At 41.2% G+C, this 20189-nt stretch overlaps 1 protein-coding gene across 1 annotated transcript; it reads left to right on the top strand.

Annotated features, from left to right (window-relative positions):
- The first annotated feature begins 167 nt into the window (after positions 1-167).
- LOC117728109 (cullin-5-like) lies at positions 168-19594 on the top strand. Its single transcript, XM_034528833.1, has 19 exons — positions 168-223; positions 2515-2624; positions 3560-3659; positions 4591-4767; positions 5033-5174; positions 5305-5450; positions 6198-6278; positions 6644-6737; positions 8046-8176; positions 8890-8997; positions 9703-9767; positions 9913-10045; positions 10192-10323; positions 11217-11340; positions 12005-12180; positions 12898-13059; positions 13275-13393; positions 13704-13827; positions 14729-19594. The coding sequence occupies exons 1-19, from the start codon at positions 200-202 to the stop codon at positions 14921-14923; spliced, it is 2343 nt and encodes a 780-aa protein (XP_034384724.1). The 5' UTR covers positions 168-199; the 3' UTR covers positions 14924-19594.
- The last annotated feature ends 595 nt before the right edge of the window (positions 19595-20189 follow it).

The raw sequence follows: 20189 nt of genomic DNA, 5'->3' as shown, positions 1-20189 counted from the left end.
TTTAGATGCTGACACTTTTGCTATTTTTCCTTCAAATAAGAGTTTGAATGCAGGATTTTTACTTGGGATTGATAAATAAAGAATGTGAGTACTTCTTCCACCACTGTTGATTTCGGTGTGAAAAACTCCCATGACCTCATCCTGAGCCAGCTGTAGTACCTGTCTCGCGAGATTCCGCGAGGTGATAAGTTGAAGAAACATGGCGTCGTCCAATTTGTTAAAGGTAAGAAGCACTTGAATATATCGTATTTCCCACATTTGTGTGCCGATTTGAACTCTTCGTGTTCATACATTTACACTATTAGTGCATATATTCACTGTGGGGCATTTATGTGTTTGCACTAATAGTGTAAATGTATGAAATAAGTGCACAAGTAGATGCGCCTGAAGTCACAGTTGTCGCCGCTGTCGTTGTTGAAGTCCGGTGTTGTGTCAGAGTCGGTTCCCCAACGACTCATGACGTTATAAACCGGACCTCGGTACGTCTTCCGCTGTCACTAAAGACGAACCGGAGCCGTTACCCGGCATTTCGGCCACGACGAGCCACGGCTCAACAAGAACCGTCTCAAGCCCTAACCCCAACCACGGAGGGCATGGGGACTCGACGGGGCCACACGCGTCAACATGAGACGCCTCTTCCCCCGAACCGGTTCTTTTGGGCTCGTTGTCGCTGACATGCTCTGGCGCTTTTATTTTGGCTAGCTAACTAACCGAACTCCTCTCAAGATGTCACAATGCACCGTCTGTGTCCACAAGGCCCAGTTAAACATCACCTCCACCAGTTATTGGCAGCGCTTTCTACAGGGTAGACGGTTCAGGTCCTCATCGGTATGAACGCTTTCTCTCAACCGCTAGTCACTGGCCACTAGCTTGGTATGCTAGCAAGAGAGGGACGTTAACGTCAATTCGCTCAGACAAGCGGTCACGCTTAACGTAACCGGCATGGCTCGTGTTAACCGGCTTCAGGTAGCCTGTGGACACGGGACACGGTAACTTAAGCACATTAAACAGTGCTCCATGTCCTGTACTTGAGTATTTCCTTTTTATGCTACTTAGCTGAACGTTCCCGTCCATCCTACTAGACTCAAGGCTAGCGTTACACCTCAGTAGTGTACTTTTTACTCCACTACGTTTACTTAATCTACTTTGATTCAGATGAACAATACATATCATAATCAACGATAAGATTTGGAAGTATTGTCATAGGTTAAAATGAAACTATCCCTTGGTACAGTTTATCAAATAATTCAAATAAAGTCCTTTTTAGCAGCTACAACATTAAAGTACTGAACTCATTACTACATAATTATTAATAGACAGGTCACGGTTGGAGGTGGACAGAGACCACAGGGTCCTGCTAAAGTAGCTGTGTAGTGTTGCTGCTTTTCTATGATGTAATTCTAAATTGAATATCTCCTTGATACTCGACTGTTTTGTTTGACAAGTAATGTTATCTACAATAACTTGTGACGGGCATCTAACATTTGATAATCTACAACATTTAGGTGATTTGTTTTAATGTAAAGGAAAATATTCTTAGCCAAAATGCAGAAAACATATATTTAATCATTTAACATCAGGTTATTATTCTGAAGAAGGCTGTTGAGTCGAAATGTTAAGAAATTATAAAAGATATTAGCATTATGCCTATGAGTGTGTGACTTTTCATTTACACTTGTGCTTTCCCCATGGTCGGCACCTCTTCAACACTGGTGTGCCTTCACTTTCTCTCTCATCCTGAGGCGATTACTTCATAAATTTTAGATCCATTGGTTAAGAGGGAAAATAGCTGTTAATTGCAAACCTGCAACGAAATATGTATGAAGTGTAATCTGCAATAAAGCAGGCATTAAAACATGGCCTCTTGGATCTAAATACTTCAGTGAAAATAAGTAGATAATGGCTTAAATGAAGCATAGGAATAGGTTGATGTGTAGCAAATGAAATAACATTTAAAAGTTGTTTTACTATAATTCAATTCAGTTTATTTGATATAGCCCAATATCACAAATTTGCCTCAGAGGGCTTTACAATCTGTACACATACGACATCCCTGTCCCAGGACCTCACATCGGATCAGGAAAAACTCCCCAAAAATAATAATAATAATAATTCACAGGGAAAAAAGGGAAGAAACCTTCAGGAGAGCAACAGAGGAGGATCCTTCTCCCCAGATGGACAGACGCTATACCATAACATGTTATTCTGTGTTTGGATAATGGAAAGGAATAACATGTTGTTCTTCTTTTCTTTGTGTAACCAAGCTAGTCGTTCACTGCAAGGCTTCCACTTATGGCAGTTTACAAGGTGGCCAGTTACTTACTTTAGACTCGTACAATCTAGTTGGCCTTGATCCCAGCCCTTGTTATGTCTTCAGTCTTTACAAGTGTCTTTGTGTATCTCTGCATTACTGCAGCTGTCTTCTCTGACTCGCTTCTCTCCCCCAACGCCTCCTTTCTCACTGCTCCTTCCTCTTCCTCCTCCCACTCCACCCATCCCATATATCTCCTCCAGAACAAGGGGTCCCTGCAGTTTGAGGACAAGTGGGATTCGATGCGACCCATCGTTCTCAAGCTGCTCAGACAGGAAGCCGTCACCAAGCAACAGTGGTTCGACTTGTTCTCGTAAGAGATGCTTTCTGCTCTTTCCCTTCCTGCCTTCTGCCTCGTTTAATGTGTTCCCATGCAGGATCAGTACAGCTGCTGCTGCTGCTGCTACCGCCTCTAATTCTGAAAACAGTTGCCTTACTCTGGACAACAGACCGCTCACAAATACACAGCGTACTATTTTAGTGCATTTCGGCAGCACACGCATGCAATACATGGGCTTAGTTTTTACCAACAGGTGTTGTGCTTTACATAATCCCTACACAATGTCATACATTTGTAGGTAAGCCCGTTGTTGGATTGTGTCCCGCTAATAAACTGGTGTGGAAAAGAGTCTTGAATCCATAGCTTAAACTCTAAGGAACAGTGTGTAGCATTTAGGGGGGGTAAAATATATAATATTCATAACTATGTTTTCTTTTATATATGATCACTTAAAACTGTAAACGTATATTCGTAATTAAGGATCTGAGGACAGAGGGTGTTGTATGCTGTACAGGTGTAAAGCCCCCAGAGGCACATTTTGTATTTGGGGCAATATGAATAAAATTAACTTGACTTATCTGACTAATCTTAGATAAAGTGGGTAATGTGGAGGGTAAAAGGATGTTGGTAATAGGGCTAGTGTAATTTTATATCTAGATATAGGATTTCATCACAATATTATTACATTGAAAGATGATCAATTACCATATTGAATTATCAGCCCTAGTTGGTGATTGCTGATTTTGGCCTTAGAAATAGGATGAGAAGAGGAAAAGGGGTACGGGAACACAGAGATTGATATTCTCTCATCTTCCAACTGCTCTGGAAAGACGGGTCACTTTTCAAGGGATATTTCTGCAAGTATTATCCCACTTTTGTTTGCGACGTGTTGAGTAAAAGTGCCCCAGAGTTTGAAGTGCGTAGTTTGACTGAACTGACTTTGAATTTGTCTCTCGTCTGTCCCCCAGAGATGTCCATGCTGTGTGTCTATGGGATGACAAAGGACCAGCCAAAATCCACCAAGCCCTCAAAGTGGACATCCTAGACTTCATTAAACAAGCACAGGCTGTAAGTAGTGTGTTTACAAGTGTGGTTTCATTTATATTTTTATTTTGCTTCTTTTTAGCATTAGTAAGCTCATTTCAGATATGGAACCCTTTATGTTAATCTCACGGCAATTCAACATGTTACTTTAATACCTGATTTAGCACCATGGTCGCTTTTAACTTACAGTGCAACCAGGAGAAAAGGGTTAAAAAAATATTATTTTAAAACATCATACAACCACAGTAGTAAACTGACCACAACTCCCTCTCTATATTTGTATCATTCATTAATGCCAACTTCTGAATAAATGAATATCAAGCTAGCTGCTTTACATACAGCATGTGAGCAAACAGGATGTAGATATTATACAGTATAACAGGCATCTCTCTATTAACAGTAAATAATGACGGTGATATTAAAATGTATCGTCTGTTTACTGTGGAAGTACATTTTACATTACATTACATTACATTACATGTCATTTAGCTGACGCTTTTATCCAAAGCGACTTACAATAAGTGCATTAAACCATGAGTCCAAACTCAGAACAACAGGAATCAAGCAAGTACAATTTCTTCAATAACGTTAAACTACAGAGTACTATCCGTAAGTGCCATTTAAGTGCTACTAAAGTGCTAAACAACAAAGTGCTATCGGTAAGGGACATTTAAGTGCTACTAGAGTGCTACTATGGCTCTACCTTCCCTATTCAAGGTATAGTCGAAAAAGATGTGTTTTTAGTTTGCGACGGAAGATGTAGAGACTTTCTGCTGTCCTGATGTCAATGGGAAGCTCGTTCCACCAATGAGGAGCCAGGACAGCAAACAGTTGTGATTTTTTGGGCATTTTATTTACGCTAAGATTCAGAGCAATTATTACAGAGGTCAAAGCATCATAAGTATTTATTTATTGTATCATCTTTAACTTTTGCTTGCATCTGTTGTCATGGCAGCGGGTGCTGAGCCACCAGGACGACACAGCGCTGCTGAAGGCCTACATTGTAGAGTGGAGGAAGTTCTTCACCCAGTGCGACATCCTGCCCAAACCCTTCTGTCAGTTGGAGATCACACTCATGGGCAAACAAGGCAGCAACAAGAAAACTAACATGGAGGACAGCATCGTGCGCAAGGTGAGCAACAACAAGCGCGAAGAAGAAATGGGGGAGGAATGAGAGGTGATAAGATGGCATGGGAGAAGCAATGGAGAGGAGATACAACATTGGGGGGGGGGGGGGGGGGGGGGGGGGGATGAGCAGCAGGCGTTCCTTTTAAAAGCACTTCATGAATAAATTGGGCTGGACTATTCTTGGACGGCATAAAATGGACGTACTTATTATTTAACGTTTTCAGTGCTTGGTGCACATTTTTATTACCACCTTCTTTTTTTTTTTGCAGCTCATGTTGGACACGTGGAACGAGTCCATCTTTTCCAACATTAAGAATCGCCTACAGGACAGCGCCATGAAGCTCGTACATGCCGAGAGGCAGGGGGAGGCCTTCGACTCCCAGCTCGTGATAGGAGTACGAGAGTCGTACGGTAGGACGGACAGAAACAGGTCCACTGTACATATTCTGGTACATATTCTCACAAAAAGACTGAGAAACAACTGAATGACGCATTAACAGTAATTTGGATTGTCCCAATCTCTGTGCTTCTCTCCCACCAGTCAACCTGTGCTCTAACCCGGAGGACAAGCTGCAGATCTACAGGGATAACTTTGAGAAAGCCTACCTGGACTCCACAGAGAGGTTTTACAGAACACAGGCACCGTCCTATTTGCAACAGAACGGCGTCCAGAACTACATGAAATATGTACGCTACAATGCTACTGAGTATTACAAGTGTTAGGATAAAGAATGGGGTCTCTTTAAAATGCGGAAGAGAATGCCACTGACAAATACTCTGATGGAGGGGGGGGGGGGGGGGGTGCTGCTGCTGTTAATGTGCCTACACATTTATTTAAGATATAAATGACACCTCTCCCACCAAGACAGCTGTTTTAGTTGTTGTTGTAACAGACAGATGGAGCCATCTGTTTGGTCGGCTGTTCAAATATCCGACTTGATTATAAGTCAAGGATAGATAGCCAAGATTAATTGTTAATGAAAAAACATGCAGAAATGCAGACTGGCATATCCTTTTGCAGAGCAGAACGCCATCCAAATGGATCTCTCATCATAGCAAGCTATGTACTCTTCAAATCCACGGGCCTCCATTGACAAATACATACATTTGACTTCTTGGTACACAAACGTTGCTGCCTCGATCGGTTAGTTTAGTTGTGTTATTGTGTGACTTGTGAATCCGAACTCACCCTTTTTAAAACACCACTCAAAACTGGTATACATTTATTTTAGCTGTTTAAAATCCGTTGATTTGTGCTTCATCTAAGTACCGTATACCGCAACAATCCAAACTATCTATTGAAGCTACATGTTGTGGGCGGATGTTGGGAGGAAAGGTGTTACCTTGGATGTGTGCGTTTGAGAGACTCTTAATTGTTTGTATGTATTCCCTGGATTCTTAGTATCTGTGTTTTGTGTTTTGGTTTCTTTGCAGGCAGACGCGAAGCTGCGAGAAGAGGAGAAGAGAGCGCTGAGATATCTAGAGACACGTCGTGAATGTAACTCTGTTCAAGCAGTAAGTGTTTTCAACAGGATCTGAAGCATCAGTACTATTAGTACTTTCATGTTTGTTTCCATTGTTTTTAGCCAACTATTTCCCTCATGTCATCTGAATAATTGTTCTGTATTTTTCAGGAAATCTTTTCAAATTACATGTAGAACCGTACAATAGAGTCTCAGTCGTACTGTATTTTTGACTCTCACGTACGATCCGGCTGATGTCGGATGTAAATCTGTCTGTTCGCTTTAATTAGCAGCACCAAACCTATTCTGAAAGAGGCTTCCATCCTTTCAGTAGTCTCATAAAATGTATCTGATGGCCGTTTATTGATGTCAAAGTTGCCCTTATCCTGAGTCCCTGCATTCTGTGTGTTCTCCCAGCTTATGGAGTGTTGTGTGAATGCACTGGTGACCTTGTTCAAAGAGACCCTCCTCGTCGAAAGTCCGGGGATGATCAAACGAAACGAGACGGATAGTAAGTACGGCTGTTTTTAAAGTTGTAATGTTGTTACTGAAAGCCTAAACGCCAAGAAGATTAACATTAAGATTAAAGCAGAAACATTCGTAAAAAAAAAAAAAAAACATGCCGTGAATTTCGGAAATTATTAAGTATCTTTTTTTCAATACATTTTTTACTTTTGAAGTGTGTGTGTGTGTGTGTTTCGCTTAGTTTTTAATAATTAGAGTGTTGACATCATGAATGAAGCTTTAAAATATTCGGCTCAGCCTTAGTTCAGTCTCTCCTCTCCATTCAGAACCAGGGACAGCGTGTGTGTTTGTGATGGTTATATGTGCGGGATGCAGACATGAAACTATGGGGAAAATTAAATTGATAGTAATTTAATACCACTGCTAATAATAATAATAATGCATTAATGCCACATTAGCCAAATGCTGTCTTGACATTGGCAACGGTATCACCTATCACTGATCAATATGACCGTTGTCAATCCCCAAGATCATTGTATATCGGCACAAACCTACGATGCAGTCATGTGATGTAGAGAAGACGTGATGTTTGGTTTGATTCAGTGTCAACAGTCTGCAGGTAATGGCAAACCTAATCCTTCATACTAGTAGGCAGTACATGCTCATGGAGAATGTAGTACGTTTCAATCACCACCACACACTGTAATGCCTGCTGGACGTAGTGGCATCAACGCTCACTAGGGAAGCAGCAAGCATTATTAGTAGTAGTATCAGATCCATATTACTCAGAATTATGATTTAATTTAAGGAACAAAGCCTTCACCCTCAGCAGACTCTATGGGAGTTGGCAGAACGTCCTATAGAGGTCCATTGGGGACTTGGTGATTTGAGGAGTTGGGCTTCACAGTTACATACCGGTAAACGTCGCTGGGTCCACAAGTGCAGGAAGTTTAGGAATTCATCCAGTATGTTTCATTGATGTATTATAAGGTGGTGAGAGGGTGCCTATCAAGTCCAATGAGAATGCGCCTGGCACATATACCAAAGAAGGTTCTAGCTTACAGGTTTACTTCCGGGGTATGCGGCCCATTGGATATCGGCAGTAGTGTTTCTTCTGCTGGCCCTGCCTGCAAGTTCCCACTCGGCCCAAAGACTTTTAGAATAGCTTTTTTTGGGGGGGTTTACAAATATAAACCATCTTTGGATAAAAGATTCATAATAGAGAGGCATAATTGACCTGAGTGGCGACGTCATATCCAGTTCTTATTTTACATCCATGGTGTCGTTCATGTCATGTGTGTAACACAGATCTCTCTCTCTCTCTCTCTCCCCCTCTCCCCCCACACATGGACAGAGCTGCACCTGATGTTTTCACTGATGGACAAAGTTCCCAGCGGGATCGAGCCCATGCTGAAAGACCTGGAGGAACATATCGTCAATGCTGGACTAGCAGACATGGTGGCTGCTGCTGAGACTATCACATCTGTACGTGACACGCTCGCTTCAACAATTCGGCTCATCAGTTTCAAGTTGTTTGTTATCATATGCACAACCGTTACAGAGAAGCAGTCATTGGCTAAAGGAATCCTTAGATCTCAGGCTCCTTAAAACAATTCTCAATGAATATAAATACAAATACAATCACTTAAGTAACAACCTAAGACATAAAATAGAAAATTCTTCGCCACAGCAAATCATCTGTTCCATCTAGTTGACCGATCCAACCCAGGTAGTAAAACAGTAAGGAAACGGATATAAAGGTAAAGTGACAGTATACAGATTAAACCCAAATGTTTCATTTATTTGTCAAAGAGGTATATATATATATTTGAAAATTGGATAAAAAGTTATAAAAGAAATGTCTTGAATTATCAAAGGTTCAGATGTAATTAATTGTCACAACAATCACTCAGAAAACTCATTGTACATTTGACCAAACTAGTGGAGCCATCTTATGAATTCCTGTTATCTCAGAACAGAAAAACGCATATCGTACAGTAGATTTGTTCAGAGCAGGATATTGTCGTTATTGAGATCTGGGGCAGCAGAGTTTTGTTCAACAAATCCAGAAGTCAGAGTGAGGAACTTACATTGTGTAATGAACCAGATGACTAAAAGACTCCAAGTTCATATTGGAGGGTAGCGTCTACAACATGTGCAGAAGTTTTTCAAATAGGTGTGTGTTTGTGTTTGTCCAGGACTCTGAAAAGTACGTGGAGCAGTTGCTGACTTTGTTTAACCGCTTCAGTAAGCTGGTAAAGGAGGCCTTCCAGGACGACCCTCGCTTCCTCACAGCAAGAGATAAGGTCTGTTTTAAGCAATATGGTTATATCTGCTCTGTGCTCAAGGCATTTGAGGTCATTCCAGCTCACAACATTTTTTTTCAAAATTGTGCGTATTCATAATGAACTAAACCTGCAGCATAACGATCTCCATTTCACACCTATGGACTCCATACTTGCATATGGCGTAAAGAAGCAGCCTCTACCTTTCCTCTCTCGAGCCTGAAGCTTGTGTGTTAAGTCTAAGGCACGTAATTCACTGACACAGCTCTGATTGGACTGTGATTTCCTTACGATGCCACGAAGCGACCGCACGACAAAGTAGTCTTTCTTATTTACGTCCGATAGGTTGTTGCAGTTATATCACATCGAATGGGGAGGCTGCTGACCATGACGATGAGCTTTCCCTACACAATCTTGTTGTTTTCCGAGGGGGTCAAAACAAGCACTCCCGCACATCGGACAGCATTTGCGTAGAGTTGAGGCTTTTGAGTCTTGAGTTACGGACGTTATGTCAATTCACAGGGAATCTTTAAGTTTGCCTGTGTGAACTGGGGAAACTGTGCAGTTAGAAAAGGAAATTATTTTCTGTATTTTCTGTCCTCTCATAGACTGAATTAATAATTGATTAATCTAAAGCATAACCAACTGAATAATAGATGTAAGCAATGGTAAGTTGCAGCCCTACATGTTTTGTCTTCACTTGTACCCGTTTTCCTTCTCCTGCAGGCGTACAAGGCAGTTGTCAATGACGCCACAATCTTCAAACTGGAGCTGCCTTTGAAACAGAAAGGGTGAGTGGAAACACCAGTTTTGTCCTCGCAGATGTGGAATGACCGAGCTCCTTGTCCAAAAATCGTTTCTTTTCTCTTTGACTAAAAACTGGTCACAATGGCGTGGTGTATATGTAAACTTGTGTGTGTGTGTCCATCCACACAGTGTGGGTATGAAGACTCAGCCGGAGTCAAAGTGTCCTGAGCTGCTGGCAAACTACTGTGACATGCTGCTGAGGAAGACTGCTCTGAGCAAGAAGCTCACCTCAGAGGAAATCGAGCTCAAACTCAAAGAAGTGGTGAGTCTCTGTCCTGTTGGCCCGGCTTGTCCTAAACCGGGTCCTCATTACTCAGTGCTAACTCTCTTTTAGCTGATCCACCTTGGTCGTCCTTTCGCCTCCCTTTTCCCTCTATTCTCACACTATTTGATCTTCTCTCCTTGCAGCTCTTGGTGTTGAAGTACGTCCAGAATAAAGACGTGTTCATGCGTTACCACAAAGCTCACCTGACCAGGCGCCTGATTCTGGACATATCGGCCGACAGTGAGATTGAAGAGAACATGGTGGAGTGGCTGAGAGTGAGTTATACCTTCCATTACATTATTTGTCAGAAACTCTAATGGTATACCAGAGACTCAGTACTAAAATCCTGCGTATCTCTGTGGAATAAGTTAACATAACTGTTTTACAAACTTCTCAAATGGATCAGTGACGTTGTCTGACAACAAAGCCGTAGTATAACAGTATACTAAAAAATATATTAGAGGAGGTGCTATTCAGAGAAAAAAATATGGATATTCTCTGGGATTAAATTGGTAAATTTACGGGAAGAAAACTTCAGATTATAAAATCATAAATTTGCGAATTTTCCTATTGAATTTTTTTCACAAGTTTTTCACTAAAAACTGAATTATGTGTTTCTGGGCTGGTGAATATGAAGTTGTTCTGTGTTTAGCTCTCATAACTTCAGTAACCTGGAACTGATATGTTACATTACATTATATATCATTTAGCTGACGCTTTTATCCAAAGCGACTTACAATAAGTGCATTCAACCATGAGTACAAACCTCATGTTGGTATGTATGGTTTTGAATATACTTTTAATACGAGTTGCACTTTCCGCCTTATTACTTTTTAATGGGGCTATTACCATCAATGCAAACCAAACGGTTCCGGCTATTGCTACGGTTCCGTTTTGGCTGGGAAAACCAGTTGTTCCGTGCCCACTTATATGGCCACGTTTGCTCACAGACGACCATCAAAGAAAAACAGCATAACATTAGCAATATTATGATGTGGAAATATCTGGTCAATAAATATGCAAATAAGATTTAAAAAATCTGAATTGAGAACTGATAGTTTTAAAATAGAAACAGGTGCACATTGAATAAATGTGTCCTTTTGTTGTTGTCCTCTTTTTCTCTTCCGTGTGTGTGTGTGTGTGTGTGTGTGGTTGTTTGTGGTTGTAGGAAGTGGGGATGCCTGCAGATTATGTAAACAAGCTGGCCAGGATGTTTCAGGACATCAAGGTCTCAGAGGACCTCAATCAGGTCTTCAAAGAGATGCACAAACACAACAGGCTGGCACTGCCAGGTAACACACACACACACACACACACACACACACATGGACCATCATTTACTAAATGAACATCATGTTGTATTGAAGACTTAAAACTGGAGATTGAGACCATAAACTCATGTTTACAATGTTTAATAACTTGAATAAATCAAGTAATTTTCTATAGACTTCTATACAACCAGACTTCTTTTTACAACCAGAGGCCGTCTGTACACAACAAACGGTGCTATCCGTCATGAGAATAACTCACGATAAACAACGTTGATGCATAATGAAAAATGACTATTCCTCATTTCATCTGTTATTTGGGATTTTGGGAGTCATGGCAACGGTCGAAGCACTGCAGTCAGTAACAATATAAAGCAAGATTGCAAATTGTCATATTATCCCTTTATTGTAATGTGTCCCTTTTCATTGCTTTTTCTTTCATGCAGTAGATATAAACCTATGATGTAGAACATAAACACAGCTATATTACAACTGATACTGTTCAATCAAATGGATGCATTTTGAAATGTTGACATTTTAGACTTTTTTTTTGTAATACAACATTGACAATTTGCATGGTTTGTTTAGGTGAACGGGGAGGAATTATGTTATAGGTGGACTTTTTTAAGTTTGTGTTCCTAATAAAGACCAATATAATTCTTCACCCGATTTGTTTTTTCCCTGACAGCGGACAGTGTGAACATTAAGATCCTGAACGCCGGAGCGTGGTCACGAAGCAGCGAGAAGGTTTTTGTCTCGTTGCCCACGGAGCTGGAGGACCTGATCCCCGAGGTGGAAGACTTCTACAAGAGGAATCACAGCGGACGCAAGCTCCACTGGCATCACCTCATGTCCAACGGCATCGTGAGTGAGCCGGAGCAGTAGATCATTCTGGGTTCCTGTCTCCATTAAGAGCCATAAATCAAAACCTCATGCAGTTAAAATACTTATTTTTTTTCACTCCTTACATCTGGAAATGACTGAGGAATAGTGTTTCTTTGTTCCGTGCAACTTCCTTTCACTTCTCCCTGAACTTCATATGCCTCGTATTCTTCCTACACTAAAGTAATTAGGAACATGAGTAGATGCATGCATCGTTTGAAAGTGTGCCGTGAGGGAATGGCGAACTTTGCTAGTAACAATGAAAACTACTATAGAGAGAGGTGATTACTGAGTGTTAAGAGTTAAAAAGAAATATTCATTGCTCACGTCTGTCTTCTTCTTCGCATTTTTTAGTACGTTGATGCATTTATCTGGATGGACTGCATGCAGCATGAGATACTTACAATACAAGAAACATTGTGCTCTCAGTTCCTCGCAGAGTTACATTTTTTAATTTTTTTTAAGGTCACGATTCAAATAGATTGGAAAAAAATTCAAACATTATATATATATATAATATATATATATATATATATATAATAATTATTTTTTATTTTTTTCAATCTAATTGAATCGTGATCTTAAAATCGTGAATTGGGAGAATTGTGATACCCTTACTACAAATGCAAACCGACAGTTTCCCCACACTCTTCTCACCTTGTCCGCCTTCTCCTTTGGCTCTCCCTCCCCTCTGCTCAGATCACCTTTAAAAACGAGGTGGGGCAGTACGACCTGGAGGTGACGACATTCCAGCTGGCGGTGTTGTTTGCCTGGAACCAGAGACCAAGGGAGAGAATCAGCTTTGAGAACCTCAAACTGGCCACGGAGCTGCCCGACGCAGAGCTACGACGCACACTCTGGGTCAGACCAAGGAAACATTTTTAAATGCTTCATTTCAATCTACCACTTGCAGTACAAGTATGCAGTATTTAGATATGTACTTGGATTGAGTACTATAAGGAAAGGTGACTGTACACTTGGTTGATAGCATCTGTCTCAAGGAAAACACACACAGACGCTCATTGGTGGGATTCATGACATATGATGGTGTTTCTACTCCTCTCTCCTCTGTGCAGTCTCTCGTGGCCTTCCCCAAGCTGAAGAGACAGGTGTTGTCCTATGACCCCCCAGTCAGCTCGCCCAAAGACTTCACAGACAGCACACTCTTCTACGTCAACCAGGAGTTCTCAATCATGTACGTTATGGTGCTTTTAGAAATGAGAAAATAACTTTTCCCCCCTTAAAAAAAAAGTATGAAGGGAATGTGGACATCCTCATGATCCATTGAATTCAGCTCAGAAATGTATTTGATTTGTAGTTGATCTCCAAAAAGCTTAATTATTTCCAAATTCCATTCTTTTTATAAAGTGACAATTCAATATAAAATGATATTCATGCACTAAATGTGTCTATTCTTATGACCAAATAAAATAATCAGCAACTTCAGGTCTGCACCACACCACAAATATACATGTTGTTTACGTTTTTATTTATTTTTTCCTCAGCAAAAACTCCAAAGTCCAGAAGCGGGGAAAGATCAATCTGATTGGTCGGCTGCAGCTGACCACAGAGCGAATGAGGGAAGAGGAGAACGAAGGAATCGTTCAGCTCAGAATACTCAGAACTCAGGTCCGAAAAACCTCTTGAAAATATCCATGAAAACACTCATCCACAATTTCATATTCTTATCTTAACTTTGTCTTACCTTTTAACCGTACAGTGGGCTCCTTCGAGTGGGTCATGTCAGATTCAGCCAACACTCTTAACTTCAAGCAAAAGACCAGCATGAACATAATGAATGTCGTCATCTGTGTGAAAATGAGCACACATTCACAGGAATTGTATATAAGCATAAGTAACACCCGATAATTCCATAAAAGGCTATGCGTCCTGCCCCATATGTCCTATATTGAAGGACAGGATAACGTCAACATAATTATACAGTGTAATTCATACAGTTTTCTAACTTCAAATTGCTTTAAAATAATAATACAATTTACAGTCCATCAGTGGGAAAACATTCCTCCTTTTTCTTTTTATGTTTAGGATTTTTAGATAGGCCTGAAATCATGGCTCGATGACATCTTTAACATAACCCCTCCTCTTACGCTGCATAAGTAATAATCAGTGGTTCTGCTGCTCAATTGCCAGTTACAACACAGCCTACAGTTTTCTAGCAAGCAGTGGTTTTCTGGCCATCAGGCACACAGGAACAAATCCTGATGTCGGCAATTCTACGAGAACTACCGTCCTGTTTTCTTTGCAAACTTAAGGGCCTGTGAAGTCCTTTTGAGATGACGTACTGTGATTCGAGGCTGCGGCTGGCTACACAGAATCGGTGAAGTGTTTCACAGATGGAGGAAAAACTGTTAACCGTAGCTGTGAGCTAGCTGCCGCCGTGAGTTTGATTTGTGAGCCGGTACAATGGAGACCGGACAGGAGAGATGAGCTTGGCTTCATAGACCTCAGTGCACTTTGTAGGGCTTGAAAGGTCTAACATTATGCTTACTTTGTTTTGTTTTTTTATCAGGAGGCCATCATCCAAATCATGAAGATGAGGAAGAGGATCAGTAATGCCCAGCTGCAGACGGAGCTTGTGGAGATCCTGAAGAACATGTTCCTGCCTCAGAAGAAGATGATCAAGGAGCAGATCGAGTGGCTCATCGAACACAAGTACATAAAGAGGGAAGAGGCAGACATCAACACCTTCATCTACATGGCCTAGGCAGCGAGGGAGGGCTTCCTCGCGCTACTGTTTTACTCCTGGCCTTGTAACCGGCGCTTTAAAAACCCTGCGAGAAGAGAAGGAACAAAAGGATGTGTGAGAAATAGGGAGTGCGTTAAAGGACGATGAGGAGGAGGAGCCTTTTCAAACAAAGTGTGGATATTTATTTGTGTTCGTGAGACGCCAGTGTGTTACCGAGGAGCGAGTCGGTGTCGTCCGGCTGTCTGTCTGTCTCGACTGCCCTCTAGTGCCGGATCAGATCCGACGTGAGGGACGCCGTCTGCTTTCAGCGGCTGAGAGGAAAAGAAATCGAAATGAAATACTTCCTGCCTTACTTTGTCAGCGACGGAGGAGCCGTGAGGTGGTTCGGGAGGACGAGCGGAACGAGCTGATATCAATCCTTCGCTTTCACTTAATGCCACGGCTGCCGTCTTGGCGGCAGTCATTTTGCATACCTCCTCTTCTACATTTGTTTTATTTTTTAACTGGGAATGCGGAAAAAAAGAAAAGCTGCAAGTGGAAACTGCCATTGAGGAGGAGCAGATACGGATGGAGAAAAAACTATCGAGGAGTATTTTTGTCAAAGTGTGTGTGTGTGTGTGTGTGTGTGTGTGTCTGAGTGCGTACACTTTCAACAGCATGCTGCTCTATGATTTTGGTTTGTTTGGATCTGTCACACTTAGTGGTTGTGTCTGAGAATGTTGTGAAATCATGACCAGCGCCCTTTTTTAAATGCTATATTAGTTTTTGTTCTTCTTTTGTTTGTTAACAGGTAAACAACTATTGTCCGGACGCCCCTCTTGTCTGTGTTGGGAAATGATCACACTGCAAACTATTTATTTGGTGTGTAAAGACCAGCGGTCTGAACAGTGTGAGATTAAACACCAGCCGAGTGCATGTCGAGAAGTGTGACCAGGTGCTCCCACGTAAAAAACAAAACAAATACTTGCAACACTGAATATTCTCCTTGTGAATCCACTGAGTGTCATTATTTGCACAGTGTCAGTACTAGGAAAGCCATATTGTACTCATCCCAACATTCAGCTGAGGCTGTGACGCTGAAGAAGTCCGTCTGTCTCTTTAGTACTAAATGCCATCTGCATGCTTTGACTTTATTAGGATTTTCAGCTATTTGCTGAATTATAAATAATTACCCCCCCACCCTTCTATAAAACACTATGAATTTCCAAGATCAAAGTGATATCTTTACGAGAAAATTAAAAAAGAACTTGTGTAACTGTGATCCACCACACCACAAAGGCCGCTGCCTGCGGTGCATTATGGCTGCAGGGGACGACATAATCAAAAAAACACTGCATCCTGAAATACTATCGATTTCATCCCAGAAGCCCCATGGTATCATAAGCATGTGCTTTTCTAGTCTTCCGACCACTCAAAGCGCTTTTAACACTACATGTCACCCATTCACACACTGATGACGGGGGCTACCATGCAAGGTGCCTTAGCTTTTCTTTTACGCATCAGGAACACATTGGACAGATGCACAGACATCATCGTGCTCCGTACTGTTGCACATCCTCAATATTCTGAGAACATCTGATGTTTTTCTCGTGAATTTACAACTTTCATCTGGGGAATTCTGAGGTTTTTCCTCGTGTTATTACTCCCCCTTCCCTAGACGCAGTATTTTTTTATAAATGTATCTACAATGGCCCGAATACACCATCGTACTTTTCTAACTTTTCTAGGACAACTTGTGCTGCCTCCTGAGCCACAGCCTTTGTTTGAGCCACAGGTTTTGTATAGCTCGACCTTTTTCTTTTCTTCCAGCTATAAAGGCAGAATGGTGGTCCGCAGCGTGTAGTAAAGCCATCGTTATGTTTTCTGAGCCAACAAGAAACTGCGGTACATAAATGCCAAAGATTCTCCATCAGAGAGCAGAAGTTCTTTTTTTCAAAATGTGAAAAAGGTCCCCTTCAGTACATATCTTTAAATACTCTCTAAAAATATAAAACCCAGTTTCAGTTGAATGTTGGGCGGCGAAGTCGCGAGAAGCTGTATGAAGAGGAGGATTGGTTACTGGAACTGAGAAAGCAGTGGTGTTGCTTCTGAGATATTCAATATTTAACAAACATGGAGAACTACATACAGAACCGCAGCTGTTTTTCCTTTTGTCTTTTGTACATGTTAGTTTAAAATGAATTCATAGCCATGGAAATCTGGATTCTAAACACTCACCATGTGACAGTTGACCTCAATATACGCTGCTTCATAATTTTTGATTCCATTATCAGATGGGTTGTTCAGGCAGAGACGAAAAAGACTAAAGTATGAAGAATACTCTCTGTGTTCATTGTGTTTCTCACGGCTTTTATTCTCGGGAGCCTCGCGGCATATTATAGGCTGCAAATCCAAAATTCTCCACAGAAAAATGTCCGGCATAAAAACAAAAGTTTGTTGTGTTTATCAGAGGAGGGTGTTGGGAGTGCTACTGCTGCAGAAACTGTAGTACAATAAGTAAGAAAGTTAAAAAAAGACTGCTGAGACTAAACGAGATGATTCAGCTGCACTGAGATCAGAGGAGGACACGTGTCAAAAACACTGCATTTAACAACAAAAAGAAGAGGAGACGTCCGTTAGTCACCCCACGACTGCTGTGTCTAACTCGGTGACTTCATGTGAGCGAGTGTCGTTCTGCTCCGATTGTTTGAGTTGTTCCTGTTGAACTGAAGTTGTGAGCAAGAGGAAAGACAACCGTGAATGTTTGAGATTTAATTTTTTTTTTTAAATATATATTTATTTAGTATTTATCAAAAATGTTTTCTTTTCCATGTTTTGTTTTGTAAGAGATGTTTTCTCAGTGTGCATCCACAGAGCTGACGCTGCATTTATTCACTGCGACATGCTCCTCTTTTAAGATTTTAGCCTAATTTGATTTCCATTCACACGTGCAGTTTCTCCAAATGCTGAAACGGGTTCTGGCCCTCTCCCTGAGACTTCAAGTCCAGAATGTTGGGCATCATCACAGTTACATTTTACACACTTAAAAGCCAAAAAGAGTTCTTCTTGTTACGAGCAACTCTTTTCTGAACGTGGTTATGGTTTTTTTGGTAGGCCTTGAGATGAAACAAACTCCCCAAGTCGATCACATTATGCAGTTTTATTCTCTATGCACAGTCCAGTTAGTATTTAGCAAATTATCTCGTGTTTTATAACTTATAAACATTTATTCTAACATCTTTAACGCCGTAATCTCCTCTCATTTGATCTCCCCCAACAAATCAGTCGAAATGCCAAAAACATGATTTGCTTTCTATACTATTTGATGCCCCCGAAAACTGTGACTGATGTATTTGTCTTTTCTATTAAAGAGGGAGGAGTCTTTTGTTCTGACAGAAATGGTCCTAGAATGCAACGCAAAGGCAAAACAAACTGCAACACGTCTACAACCAGAGAGTCTACCGTGGTCACAAGTTGGATATTCACATCCTTATGGCCACATATGATTGAAAGCAGCAGAATGAGAGCATAACGCATGCTGGGAAATGCAGGTTTAAAAAAAAAAAAAAGCGGTTGAGATGCCAGGAAAATGAAAAAAAACATCATTTTGTGATCTGAGCGTCATTTCATCTGCTTTGATGCCACAGCTCTAACCATGTTGCGGGCTACGATCTGTAGCGCTGAGCTTTTAAACCTCGGTTTGCAGTAATTAATTATTGTCTGTGCACGCGTGACAGACTACAGAGACACTGAAGGTACACGGTGGGAATGTAACCTCACTGTTGATATACTTTGTGCACACATCTGCAACAATGTTCAACAATTAGAATGTTTTACGCCGTGCTTGTGGAAAGGTCGGTCCATCAGCTATGGGATGGATTGCCCCGACAATGTTCAGACATTCGTGGTCACTAGAGGATGACTCGCTTGCCCCTCAGTGGCCGCTGTTTTTGGGACACCTGTACAATCTAATGCTCAGCTTATGTCGACATTGTTGGAAATGTGGAAATTCAGTTCTATGTTTTAATATTGAGGGTCATAGTTAAAGAAAACTATGTTGTCGTACTGGACTCTGTTAAATTGAGATGTGTTTCTCTCTATAATGCAGTTTAACGCCAAGATGTCATGACGAAGACTGAACATTTTGGGCATCATTCGAGCACAATTTGTGTCAGAACAGTTGGATTGAATCGTCTGTACCGGTGTACCTAAAGTAGTGGCAACCGGGTGATGGGTTCTTTTTTTCTTCTGAAATTGACAAAACTTATGTCACTTTGTTTCCCTTTTTAAAAAAATAATTTGGTGAATATATTAAATGATGCTCCAATTTTTGTCGTCTTTGCAAAAAGTGTAAGAACCACAGTAAGTATGTAGAGCTTTCAACAAACTGCACAGAATATATAGTTTAGCCTTTTTCTCAAGTGTGTCATTTCCCTCCGTGGTAACGTTTGTGTTTGACATACAGGAACTGGTCTTATTGTACTGCCCTTTTTTTATTCGACATTCTGTCTTTTACAGCATGTTTATATAGTTTAATAGTGGAATGTGTGATATTCTTACCAATCAATAATCAGTATTAGCTGGTGGAGCTGAAACCTCTCCATCTGGTTGAACTTCAGTCGAGGTTAAAGGATTTCAAAATGTATTTATTTTTTTAAGCCTGTGGAGCGGGCTGTGGTCGCCATGGTCGCTGTCCCCCCCGCCCCCCCGTCCCCCACCCCCCGGCCTTCCACAGGTGGGCACACTTACCTGTATGGAGCCTTGCGTCATGACGACACTTGAACAAAACCCAATCAGTCACAGCCTAAACCAGCCGAATGTGTTGCCACCGCATCAAGTAAAGCCGTGAAACATTGTGTTGTTGGTTCAACTACTTTCATGTGCCGCGTTGTTTTGCTTGTTTCATATTTTGGGGAAAGTGGAGTCATTCATTTTCCTGGCAAGAAATAAAGCTGCGAACAACTGTAAAGACGAATATTTCTGTTTTCTTTCACTTCTAGACCACAAGTCACTGATTTTTTTTTTTTTTTTTTTGGACTTCAGTAGTGTTAACCGAGTCGAGCCACAAACGTGTACAATGACGTGTAGTGACTGCACGTCAGTGGGTCGCTTCAATTCATTTCAGCTTATTTTGTATAGCCCAGAATCACAAATTACAAATTTGCCTCAGAGGGCTTTACAGTCTGTACACATACATTATCCCTGACCTTTGACCTCACATTGGATCAGGAAAAACTCCCCAAAAACTAAATAATAAATACAACATTTCACAGGGATCCCTCTCCCCGGATGGACAGACGCAATA

The sequence above is a fragment of the Cyclopterus lumpus genome, chromosome 25, assembly GCF_009769545.1.
Source record: "Cyclopterus lumpus isolate fCycLum1 chromosome 25, fCycLum1.pri, whole genome shotgun sequence".
Lineage (NCBI taxonomy): Eukaryota > Metazoa > Chordata > Actinopteri > Perciformes > Cyclopteridae > Cyclopterus > Cyclopterus lumpus.
Note: the sequence above shows the minus strand (reverse complement) of the source record. Positions and strands in the feature narration are given on the sequence as shown.

Coding starts and splice junctions, on each gene's coding strand:
- LOC117728109 (XM_034528833.1), top strand. CDS start 200: ATGGCGTCGTCCAATTTGTTAAAG. Junction 2,625..3,559: donor CAGTGGTTCGACTTGTTCTC/GTAAGAGATGCT, acceptor TCTGTCCCCCAG/AGATGTCCATGCTGTGTGTC. Junction 3,660..4,590: donor TCATTAAACAAGCACAGGCT/GTAAGTAGTGTG, acceptor TTGTCATGGCAG/CGGGTGCTGAGCCACCAGGA.